The following is a 13,114-nucleotide window of genomic DNA, read 5'->3' on the forward strand; positions in this document are numbered from 1 at the left end:
ATTGAAAAGGAGTGCTTGCTTATAGGGGGTTGTGTGATTTTTAGGGTTTTCTCTGTATTACTGTAGGGTCTTTACCTTACAACATGAAGCATCTTGAGACAACTGCTGTTGTGATTTGGTGTAAACTGAATGGAATGGCTGGTTCACTTCCACCTTGGTCCAGGTCTTTCTGTGTGGAGTTTGCATGTTCTCCCCGTGTTTGTGTGGGTTTCCTCTGGGTACTCCAGTTTCCTCCCACAGTCCAAAGACATGCAGGTAGTGGGGTTAGGGTAATTGGTGATTCTAAAATGCCCATAGGTGTGAATGTGAGTGTGAATGGTTGTCTGTCTCTCTGTGTTAGCCCTGCGAAAGGCTGGCAACCTGTACGGGGTGTGCCTCTCACCCCGTGATAGCTGGGATAGGCTCCAACCCCCACACACACACACCCCCACACCCTTGAAAAGGATAAGTGGAAGAGAATGGACGGATGAATGGATAGAATTGCTTCTTTAAGATCCTTGCTGATGTCTAACATCTTCCCTGGCACTGTGTCATGTGCACTGAGAGGCAGGAAGGTTGAGGACCCAAAGTGCAGAGGCTTTATTGGCTGGCAGGCCACAGAGTCAACAACGAAGCAGGTCAGAAATAAACTCACTCCAAACTAAGACACAGGACTAGAAAGCACACAATTGGCAGGGAAGCCAACAACAAGGACATGACAGAGGACAAGGAAAACAAAGATAATATATACACACCAAGGTAATGAGACAAGTGGAAACAGCTGGGAAAGAAACAACACAGGAAGCAAAACTAAACATACAGCATAAGGACCAAACTCACCAAAATAAGACAGGAAGCACCACACAGGGAAGGCAGATACATGAACCAACTACAGGGCTTCACACATGAGGAGGAGCACAGACAGAATAGAATGCCTTTATTGTCATTATACAGGATGTACAATGAGATTGGAGGGCCACTCCTGTTCAGTGCCATGTAACAGAAAATCAAACTCTCTAAAATGAAAATAAAAATATTATAAAAATATTATAATCTAGTATAATCAATATGATCAAGAGATATACAGAAAATAAACAATGTGTAAATTATACAAAAAATAGAATGTATAAAAATATATACATACATACCTACATTGGTGCATCTGTACATTGTAAGAAAGTAAATGCGTGTATACATATAATAATGAAGATGATGAATATTGCACTTGGTGAATGAATATTGCACTAGTGAATGAATACTGGATATTACACAATATAGGAGTGATAGATATTGTTCAGTATGAATAATCTAATATTGCACAGAGATGTGGGTGTTGCACAGTTACAGTGGGTGAGTGTGTGAGTTCAGGGTGGTGATTGCTCTGGCGAAGAAACTGTTCTTGAGTCTGTTTGTTCTGGCTTTGATGCAGCTGTAGCGCCTGCCAGAGGGCAGCAGGTCAAACAGGTCAAAGCCAGGGTGTGAGCTGTCCTTGATGATGTTCCTGGCTCTGCTGATGCAGCGGGAGGTGTAGATGTCCATCAGGGAGGGGAGAGGGCAGCCAACGATTCTTTGTGCTGTCTTGACTACCCTCTGAAGCCTGACCCTGTCTGCCTCAGTGCAGCTGCCGTACCATACTGTGATACAGTAGGTCAGCAGGCTCTCAATGGATGAGCGGTAGAAGGTCAGCAGCAGGTTTGAGTCCAAGTTGTTCTTCCTGAGGACCCTCAGGAAGTGAAGTCGCTGCTGAGCCTTCTTGATAACAGCTGTGATGTTATCTGACCAAGAGAGATCAGCAGAGATGAGGACACTGAGAAACCTGAAGGTGTGGACCCTCTCCACACGCTCGCCGTTGATGTAGAGGGGAGCTTGTTCAGTCCTGTGCTTCCTGAAGTCGATGATGATCTCTTTGGTTTTCATGGTGTTCAGTACCAGGTTGTTCTCTGAACACCAGGCTGTCAACTTCAGGACCTCCTCTCTGTAAGATGCCTCATCTCCCTTTGAGATGAGTCCGACCACTGTGGTGTCGTCAGCAAATTTGACGATGAGGTTGTTATTGTGGGCTGGACTGCAGTCATGGGTGTAGAGGCAGTACAGGAGGGGGCTCAGCACACAGCCCTGTGGGGAGCCAGTGCTCAGTGTGCGGGTGGAGGAGAGATGGGGGCCAAGTCTCACAGTCTGGGGCCGGTTGGTTAAGAAGTCCTTGATCCAGGAACATGTGAGAGGGGGGAGGCCCAGGGTGTGCAGTTTGGTGGTGAGAATGTCCGGGATGATTGTGTTGAACGCTGAGCTGTAATCCACAAAGAGCATGCGAGCGTAGCTCTGCTGCTGCTCCAAGTGGCTCAACACAGAGTGGAGAGCTACAGCGATGGCGTCCTCTGTGGATCTGTTTGCACGATATGCAAACTGATGGGTGTCGAAAGTGGGGGGCAGATGGTCTTTGATGTGCTGGAGAACCAGCCTCTCAAAGCACTTCATGATTACCGGTGTGAGGGCCACAGGGCGGTCATCATTTAGGCTGGTGACAGATGACCTTTTGGGCACGGGGATGATTGTGGCTGTTTTTAGGCAGGGGGGGATGACTGCTTGGGCCAGGGAGAGGTTGAAAATCCTGGTGACAATCAGGGTGAGCTGGTGGGCACACGCTCAGATCACCTTGCCAGGTACTCCGTCTGGTCCGGCAGCCTTCCTGGGGTTCACTGCCAGGAGCATGCGCCGTACCTCACGCTCCTGGACAGTGAGTGGGGTGCAGCCTGGTGGGGGTGGGGCAGGACTGGAGCAGATGGGTGGTCCTGAGGTGTCTCAAAGCGAGCAAAGAAACAGTTAAGTTCCTCTGCTAGTGACACACTCAGGTCTCCTGCAGTCACATCACAGCCTCTGAAGTTTGTGATGTTCTGAATGTCCTGCCACACCTCCCGTGTGTTATTGCTGGACAGATGGGACTCTATTCTCCTCCTGTAGTCCGTTTTGGCTTTTTTAATTCCTCTTTTCAGTCAAGTTTATTTATTTATAAATAATAAACTTTTCAGGTCAGCTCGAGCAGCACTGTACAGAGCTCTGTCGCCTGACCTGAAGGCAGCATCACGGGTTTTGAGGAGTGAACAGACCTGGCTGTTCATCCAGGGTTTCTGGTTAGGGAAAACCCGGATGTATTTGCTAACAGTCACATTTCCGATACAGAACTTAATGTAGTCCAGTACCGTCCCTGTGAATGTTTCTAGGTCCTCGTGTTCGAATAAGTCCCAGTCTGTGTATGCAAAGCAGTCCTGTAGGTCGGAGAGTGCGTTTTCAGGCCAGGTTGTAATTGTTTTTACAGTAGGCCTGGCTCTCCGTCTGAGGGGGGTGTATGCTGGGGTGAGCAGCAGATCAGGACTGAATGGGAAGGCAAAAGGGAACATTAACCAAAAGGCACAAAAAACAGGACCGAGAGAAGACAGACCACAAGGGAGACAGGAACACAGAATAATACAAACAGAAACCATGAACAGAATTACACAAGAACCCAAACACAGGAGACAAATGACTACCAAAGGAAAACAGGAAAGAACAATGATAATAATATGCAAACAGGTAAACTTTACAGAGAGAAGATGCAGGAGGGAATAACTGGGGGGACTAATTAAGCTCTATGAATACAACAGTTACTGGAACTAAATTGTAACAAGAACCGAGTACACAGAATACTATAGAATAAATGAAAATTAAACCTAAATAATAAAAACAAAAGTAAGAACAATAAGTCAAAACCCTCTTATGTCTTTAAGAGGCCTCTAACATCTGTCTGGGCAGTACAGATGATTACATTTCCAGTAATGTTTATCAAATAAACAGAAAAATAAATGCATAAACAGCACATGCTCTGAGGATCTCAGCTGGAAGGATGCAGTTACAACCGTAGATGACACAACAAATTAAAACTTTGTGAATTTCTCACCATGTTTGATCTCACTCAAATGTCACCTGCATAAATTAGATTAATTAATTTCACATGGATCTTGTGCAGGTTCAGGTGCGTGGCCATCCTGCAGCACCCATCTGGAAACCATAATTAGGCTGGGTTATAATCACGCTGCGGTTGAGCTTCCTTTGGGCCTTTGGAGCAGATGTCCTGTATATTCTTCAAAAAAAACCTAGCTTTTCTTCATCTTTCACGTGTCAACAAAGACTTGCTGCCACGAAGACACAAACACTTCAGAATAATTCGGTTGTCTTATCTGCACTAATCCAAGGTTAAATCTCTTATTGAACAGCACTCTAACAATGCCATGAGAGAACACTGAGTATGTGAGAGCACAAGAGCTTAACGGGTGGGTAATCCATCCTTGTTGTTTTAAAGGGCAGTAATTTTGGATTAGTTTTTCTTATGTGTTATGTGTTCAAAGAATTCCCACTGTTTCATTGTCAGGTGTCTAATATAAAACATCACATTGGAGATTTTAATTAATTTTTCATGAAAGCAACGTACTTGAACACTGCAAGAGTTCTACCCAACTAATTTCCTGAACCCAACAGGAGAAGCTATGATGACAAACTGTCCAACGTGGCCAATTTAGTGTGTCCGAAATGGTATAAAAGGCCAGTGGTGAGATTTGAAAGCCAGAACGGAGAGACAAGACTTCAGGAAAGACACGCACTTACCTAAGCCAACGCCTTACACCTCCTGGAAGATCTTCGCCATGAGGCAGTCGCTCATCTCCACCATCTTTGCTGCAGCACTCGTTTTCAAGTGCTATGCTCTGGCAGCGGCATTACCCATGGGCAAGGCTGAAGACGGCTCCTTGGAGCAGGATGTTTTTACCTCACTGCTGAACGATGAGGCCACAGAAAACAGCCAAGGCGATGCAGATCTGTCTGCCGTAACCAAAGTTAGAGCTCCGAGGGTAATCGTCATCGCTGCGGATGCAAACCTGTGGAGGGACCTGCGGGTGCTGCACAACGGGTTGCCCCTCTACAAGCGGAGAGCCGACGAAAACAACCAGTTCGTCGAGCACAAAGATGTCGGACAGGACCTGACAATCCCCATCCTCAGGAGGGACACCATGAGGTGCATGGTGGGACGGGTGTACCGGCCATGCTGGGAGGTCTAGGACAATTTGCTCTGTTCCTCAAGGTGTCCAAATAGAGGATAATTGCCAAATCACCTCACACTGAATTGCAAGATGATCCAGAAATATGTGTATCTATATATAAATTACTGCAGATCTGAAAATAAAAATAACTTAATCCTACCTTATGTCTTTTGTATGTTTGTAACTGTTCTCAACAAAAACTGAGATGGTGAAGGTTAAAGGTTGTTGACTCAGATATATTGATATCTATCAGACATTTCAATGTTGGGGCAGCAAGGTGTTGCAGGTTTGAATCCACCATCTTGCCAAGGCCTTTCTGTGTGGAATTTTGATGTCTTCCCTGTGACTGCGTGGGTTCTCTATGCATACTCTTGCTTCGTCCCACAGTCCAAAGACATGTAGTTAGTGGGGTTAGGTTAATTCGTGATACTAAACTGCCACCAGGTGTGAATGTGAGTGGTTGTCTGTCTCTCAGCCTGTCTAGGGTGCAACCCACTTCTCACACTATGGCAGCTGGGATAGGCTCCAGCCCTCTGCAACCTTGAATTGGATAAGAAGAAGAAAATGGATGGATGGATGATTTTAGTGTTCAATAACCACTCAGTGGCTGTCTTTTATCCATGTCTAGTTTTGGTTGAGAAATTGTTCCTGAGTGAAAGTTCTAGCAAAAAAAAAAAGTCTCTATAAAAACTGTTCAATAAGATCCTTTTACCTACAGGGTCATAATGCAGAGGTGATAATGTTAACAGTCTAGACATGTTAAGCTCATTATGGAACAAATGAGACAAAATATATATTCAGATAAACATAAAAGCCTTTGAAAAATGGGCATATTGAAATAATACTCGGTGTATGTTCGCACATAGTATGTCTGTGTAGGTTCTCAGTCATCCAGGCCGTAGTAGTCTCTGGAGCTTAAAAAAAAAAGTGACTGGACTTCTTTAAGTTTCTTGAAGATCTTTCACCTCTCATCCGAAAGGCTTCTGCAGTTCCCATCGTTCCCAGTATAACTGTTATTTGTCATCAATCAAATGCTTTGCTTTTTTCATTGCAATCTGAAAAGAAGAGATCATTTTAAAGAAATTAACATAATTTATACAAGTACAGAGTTTGAGTAATAATTTGAAGTTAGACTTCGATGAGGCTGTGGAGCAAAGCGGAGTTTCAGTAATAGTAAGAACCAGGACTTCAGAGGCTAGACGCTGGTGGTGGAGATGAAGCTGGTACTGGGGAGTACTGGAAATGGGGAGGAGGGCTGCATGAATGAGAGTGTGAAAGGCAGAAATATAGAAGAGCATGTAACAGGCTAATTGGCTCACAAATGGCAGGAAAGAAAATGACTGGACCAAAGTGATGATGACAGAATTGAGTTTGACAGCGTGGGAAAAAGGAAGTGATGTAAAAGCTGGAGTAGAAGCTTGAATGCAGGCAGACAAGTGAATAGAGATCTTATGACTGAGCTTCCTTAATTTGATTATATTTCTGGTTTTTGGTATGTGGAAATGTCAGCATCAGTCTGTTTATATCACAGTTTTTGCTGTTGTATCCTGACTGTTTTGGACTGGGGAGATAACTCAATATTTCAGCCATATTTTCTGGGTAAATGGCAACACCAGTTCACAACAACAGTCATCTCAAGGTGCTTTATAATCTAAACATCCTGCAATACCAGAAAAGAAGCCCAATGAGTAAGCATTTGGTCACAGAGGGGAAGAAGAACTTTTTTCTACCTCCAGCAGAACCAGACTCAAGGAGGTGCAGGAATCTACCACGACCAATTGGTGGGTGCTGTTCAGTTTATTGTTTGGACTTTCCAGTGTTTATACTAAGCCAAGTTAATCACCTCCTAGTTTGCCAAAATGTTACATCTTCAACGAAGCATGTCAGACGGATTCTCACCTCTGGAAATACTCTTTTTGCCTTTGGAAATGATTTCAGCCTGGATAGAGCATGCAGGAGGATATGCCACCTACTGACTTACTGTAAATCTCGGATCTTGTCACATGGGCTCAGTTTGGTATTCCATAGGAATAATTTAAAGGTCTTTCCTGGAATTCAAGCAGCTGACAAAGTTGCAGTAAAACATCTGTAATGGGAGGAGATCCATTGATGATTCCAGCTCCCCTTCCTTGGAAAATTACATACAGATTTTCACAACAGAGTTTGTTACATCAGGTCCTGAATACTGGTTAATGACTACAGCAATACGTGGGTTAGGGATTGGCTGCCTGCCTGCAGAGCCAATGTATGCTCTTGGGTATAGGAGCTCATCTTCCACAAGTGGTAAGGTGTGCATTGACATAACATGAGAGCATTAGGCTTAAGTGATTTCCCTAGCATTGCAGATACATTCTGAACATCTGCCGTTAACTAGCAAACTGCATTTCATTCAGTTAGAGTCAGGATTCCTGATTTTTTCATTGCAGATGGTTTGGCTGATTATAGAGCAGCTGTGGTCCATGATTAAGAAAATTCTAACAAAGAAGATCAGATTCAATCACAGGAAAACCAACATGAGACAATAAACAGATTAAACTGGAACCTTCTGGACCTGTGAGTTAGCAGTAAGTCCCATTGTTGCTCAACGTTTTTGTTTCTGCCAGAATCAGTAAACTTGGCACCTAAAAAACTTGGGTTCTTTGAATCACAATTTTCATGAATGTGCTACCATCAGTAAGCAGTCATTTAAATTACCAGAAAGACTAGGCTGGAAATACCAAGTATATGTTTTTGAGTTACCAGCAACAACAAAATTTCTCCAAAATGAATCATGCTGAAAATCTGTGCAAAGAAAATCACTGACTGTTAGTGAGCTGGGAGGTTTGGAAACTGGAAACAAAAAAAATCCAGAAGAAATTCTTTAACATACACTAGAGATTATAAATGCTTACTCAACTAAGACCTTGTCCCTAATTTGTATCTAAATTTAGAAGCAGGAAATCAGAAGTTGTCCAGGTCGTTAAGACATTCCTGCAAATTAACTTATTGGTGTGTCATCTAACTTCATGGATAGATAAAGTTGGATATCATCTACATAGCAATGAAATTGTATGCTATGCTTTCTAATAATACTGACTAAGGAAAGCATGTATAATGTAAATAAAAGTGGTCCTAGCACAGTAGAGTTCTAGCCAGCAGTTGATCGCTGGCAATCTACCACAGATTGCAAATCTGTGGTAGATTTGCAATGTGCACACATGACCTCGCAACAGCCCTGCTGATGTCTGATTTCGCGTGGCTACAGAAAGCAAAATGGCGACCAACGGGAGGGGGAAGAAGTGGAAAAGGGAGCACAAATGACAATTTGTGGTCTACCACCAGCAGACCACAGGCGGTACGAGTGGGTCACCTCACCTCATCCTCCCTCACCCTCAACACTGGATCCCCCCAAGGCTGTGTGCTCAGCCCTCTGCTGTACTCACTGTACACCCATGACTGCGAGGCCACGTCAGAGTCCAACGTCATCATCAAGTTTGCTGACGACACTGCTGTTGTGGGACTAATCTCTCACAATGAGGAGACAGCCTACAGGAGAGAGGTCTCCCGCCTGGAGAACTGGTGCCAGGAGAACCACCTCCTGCTCAACATCAGCAAAACGAAGGAACTGATCGTGGACTTCAGCAGGAAGCAGCAGAGGGACTACCATCCACTTGTCATCAGTGGTGCTGAGGTGGAAAGAGTGGACACTTTCAAATACCTGGGAGTGACCATCTCACAGGACCTGTCCTGGACTCATCACATAAACATCACTGTGAAGAAGGCCAGACAGCGTCTCTACCTCCTCAGGCGGCTGAGAGACTTCAAGCTCCCACTCAAGGTGCTCAGGAACTTTTACACCTGCACCATTGAGAGCATCATGCGTGGGAGCATCACCACCTGGATGGGAAACTGCACCAAGCAGGACTTCATGGCCCTAAAAAGGGTGGTTCGTTCAGCTGAACGGACCATCAGAACCACCCTCCCCAACCTGCAGGACATTTACACCAAGCAGTGCAGGCTGAGGGCCATGAAGATCCTAAAACAGCCCAGCCACCCCGGACACTCTCTCTTCTCCCTGCTCCCATCAGGCCGGCGTTACCGCTGCCTGAGGGCTAAGACTGAAAGGTTGAAGAAGAGTTTTTACCCACAAGCCATCCGTCTGCTCAACTCTGAGCCCTAACTGGACCATTATTGCACAATGTAAATATTATAATTTAAAAAGTGTGTATAGTGTATAGTATATAGAGTATAGTGTATAGTGTGAATTACTTTTTTTTATTTTTATTCTTCTTATTTATATGTGTGTGTATATATGGTTGCAGGTACAAAATACATTTCACTGTGCATTGTACTGTGTATAACTGTGCATGTGACAAATAAACACTATCTTAATCTATCTTAATCTTAATCTTAATCTTAATCTTAAATTTCCAACTTCCTATTAAATATAAATTCCCAGGAGCTCAGTCTTGCCAACTCAACGACTTTGTCACTAGATTTACTGACTTTTCAGACCCCCTAGAAATTTTTTTCCAAAAGTGACAAGCTTTAGTGACTTTTTCTGGTGATTTCCATGACTTTTGGAGATAGCCCAGAAAGCCATAATCCTCCGCTACGGCATCCGCTACCCTACTTTCGGCATTGCTTTGGTAACTAGTTTGCATGGAAGTTTGTTTGGAAGACTTGCCTACAAACACTGTCCAGCTGCTCTCTGAACCAAAACAATGAAAAGTGAGATGTAAGCCAAAAACAGAGAAGGTTTGTCTTCAAACGGAAAGTTCCGCCTTTTGAAACATGTGAGCTGCAGCACTGAGTGACAACTTTCACCGTCATCTATATTTCCAGTTTGTGTCGCCTTTTTTCAAGTTTTACTGCTGGGCTAGTAGCTGGTGAGTGCAGGTAAATGTGGAAAAACTACAGGCAAACCTGGCAATCTGTTAGCAACCAAAACAATCACCATGAGGTTTTTGGTGCAACACCTTCTTTGTAACTGATTTCACACAGGGAGAGCCAGAAACCTCCAGGAACCACTGCCAAACCAGTCGGGGAATACATATTTTTTCCTAGCAACCGGTGGTTGTCAGGATCCCCAACAATGAGTCTTTCACATCGCTGTGGAGGAATTTTGGCCCACTCTTCAGAATTGTTTTAATTTAACCACACTGGAGGGTTTTCAAGCATGAATGGGCTCTTTAAGGTTATGCCAAAGCATCTCAATTGGATTTGAGTCCAGACCTTGACTAGGACACTCCAATACCTAAAATCTGTTTGTTTTGTTTTGTTTTTTGCTTTTTGGTGTGTTTTGGATTATTGTCCTGCTGCTTAACCCACGTGTTCTTGTGTTTCAGGGCACAAACTGAGACCAGACATTCTCCTTCAGGGCTTTATGGCAGAAAACAGAATTCATGGTTCCATCAATTACAGCAAGTCATCCAGGTCCTGAAGCAGCAAGGCCGCCCCAGACCATCACTAATACCACCACCATGTTTGTCTGCTGGTATTATGAAATGCTCTATTAGTTTTACATCAAATGTAACGGGACTCAAAGCTTCCAAAAATTCTGCTTTTGTCTTGTCACAGAATATTTTCCCAAAAGTCTCCAAACTGGTCTCCAAAAAAAAAAAGAAAGATGCTTTCTGGCAACTGTGACACAAGCTAAGAAATGTGAATTATTTCAAAATGCATGTGTCATGCAAGTGGAAACTTGTAAGACTCGCAGCCCTCTAAAAACATGAAATAAAATTCTGCTGGTTGATTGTTGTGGGTCTGTCAAACTGGCTCAGCTCTCAACTGCAGAGCATTCCTCACAAAATAAAGAATGAGTCAGCAGAAAGGAGGATGCGTTTCTGGGAATGCCTGCACCTTTTTGGTGTTTGGGAATAAGCTTCTGGTTGGAAAAACATTTAGGCTGAAGACATAAGCAGAAATGCAATGCTTGCTCTGACAAAGTGACTGGCCACAAGTTAGAGAACTGTGGCACCTTAGAAACTATAATCACTTATTTACTGCACAGTTTGACGACATATGAAAGAAGTAAAACTGTTTTTTAGATTATTCGAAGGGTTCTCGACATAAAGATCTGCACAGTAGGAGAAGATTAGAAGATGGTGCTGAATAAACTATTACCTGTAGCTTTAAATACCAATCACAGTGTACATCCATAAAAGAAATGACATAATACTTCAAGTTCTTGGCTCTAAATGCAAAAGTCGTGCCCTTTAAAATTATGACAAATTACAAGGGGAGCCTTCTGGCATTTTCATACCTCATAAGAGTATGTAATTCAGATAAATGTTTTATGGGAAAGTGTTTTGTTTTACAGATGACTGCAGGGAGAAACATCTGGAAACATTTAAACAAAGCCTGCACAGTTTTTTTTTTAAAAACAGTAGCTGGTCATAAATAGTTTTTAATTCAACCTACCATGGGTGGCAGTGTTTAAACAAATCTCAAATACTGTCTTGAGATTTATTTATTTATTTCCTTTTTAGAAATATCAAATAGAATAATCCATTAAGATCCACTGAGGTGTTCCCAAGCCATCTGGCCCGGGGCCTCCTGCCCGGACCACCTCAACTGGCTCTTGACATGTGGAGGAGTAGCGACTCTACTCTGAGCTCCTCTCGAATGTCTGAGCTCCTCATCCTATCTGTAATTAAATGTTTTCATTTCTCTATACACCCACTGGCCTCTTCCTTATTTTCATGCGAGTACCGGCCAGCCAGATCATGGGTGCACTGCAGTACTAAGGGTGTCCAAAGTGTGTTTGCACACCATGACACCACCACCAGCTGTCATTTTTGCTAGAATGAAAGGATTCAAATGCTAGACCCAATAAACCAATGCTAGTTTTAACTCTTTATTTACTCAAGCAAGAATAAACTCAGGGCTCAGGTAAATCTCAGTCTGGTGAACAGAGGGATGGAGCAGGGGAATGCCAGAGGACTAAACTTGTGGAGGCAGGCAAAGTTTCCAGGTATCAGTGAAGCAGAATGGTGCACAGGCAGGGAATTCACAGGTGAGAGAAATTTTTGATGGCCAGATTAGATTTTTCTGGTGAATCCTTATTTCTCGGAAGAAACAACACAGAGACTTTATTGGTTTGCAGATCCTGTTCCAGATCTGGCCAAAGCACATGCCAGGAGAGGTAATAGGAGAGAAGATGAGAAGGAGAAGTCAGCTCACAGAGATTACCACCACAAAGGTGTCAACAATCTGGCAGAGAGTGGAAGCTTCAGCTGGGCTTTTGAATCCCAGGAAATGAGTAGATGGGAGACAGGTGTGCTGGCTGGAAATGAAGGCTGCTGGAACCAGTACACCAGCAGCCAGAAACGCTGATACAAGGCAGAATGACTCCATGCTTTCATGTTGCTTACGTCAAATTTGGACTCTACCATCTGAATGTTGCAGCAGAAATCAGGACTAGAGCCTCAGTTTCCTGTTTTTAGCTGGCAGGACTGATACCCTGTGTGGTGTACCTAATGAAGTGGCAGCTGTGTGTATATTACTATGTTGAAAGTAAGTGGCTTTGTCTTGGGAAGTAAAAATGACTTGTCAATCATAATATAGAGCCAGTCTAAAGCATACTCTGCTCTGTGGTCTCTAACACAAAAGATAAGTTTCTAAATGAACTTCATGTTGTGTTCAGTACGATTTGAAACGTATGGCTGAGATGCAAACTGAGGAAAATGTTGAATAAGGTCATAAATCAGGTGAGAAGTACGACATTTGTTTATTCTGTTTTTTCAAAATTGAAGATAAGATCAACTTATTTCATCCTGTATTTGAGAAATTCTTCTGTCAGCAGTTAGAGAATCAAACACAAGAAACACAACAAATAGCTTAAATAATTGGAATGGTATATATCACCTTTCAAGATATCACAAAGTGCTTCACAACAAAAAGCCTAAAACATTAAAATAAAAAGCAAGTTTGAAAAGTTTGAAAGAGACCACCAAGTCCACAGATCTTAAACTCGGACAGAGACAATGCAAATCCAAATGTTGGATAATAATAGAATATATACCACATAAAATAAAATCAACAAAGTGACTTACTGAAAGCAGAACAGCAAATATTAGACAACATTA

At 43.1% G+C, this 13,114-nt stretch overlaps 1 protein-coding gene across 1 annotated transcript; it reads left to right on the top strand.

The window, feature by feature from the left end:
• The first annotated feature begins 4,649 nt into the window (after positions 1 to 4,649).
• On the top strand, positions 4,650 to 5,063 carry pmchl (pro-melanin-concentrating hormone, like). The gene has a single exon (XM_030743164.1). The coding sequence runs from the start codon at positions 4,653 to 4,655 to the stop codon at positions 5,061 to 5,063; it is 411 nt and encodes a 136-aa protein (XP_030599024.1). The 5' UTR covers positions 4,650 to 4,652.
• The last annotated feature ends 8,051 nt before the right edge of the window (positions 5,064 to 13,114 follow it).

This window comes from Archocentrus centrarchus, chromosome 12 (assembly GCF_007364275.1).
Source record: "Archocentrus centrarchus isolate MPI-CPG fArcCen1 chromosome 12, fArcCen1, whole genome shotgun sequence".
Lineage (NCBI taxonomy): Eukaryota > Metazoa > Chordata > Actinopteri > Cichliformes > Cichlidae > Archocentrus > Archocentrus centrarchus.

Coding starts and splice junctions, on each gene's coding strand:
- pmchl (XM_030743164.1), top strand. CDS start 4,653: ATGAGGCAGTCGCTCATCTCCACCATCTTTGCTGCAGCACTCGTTTTC.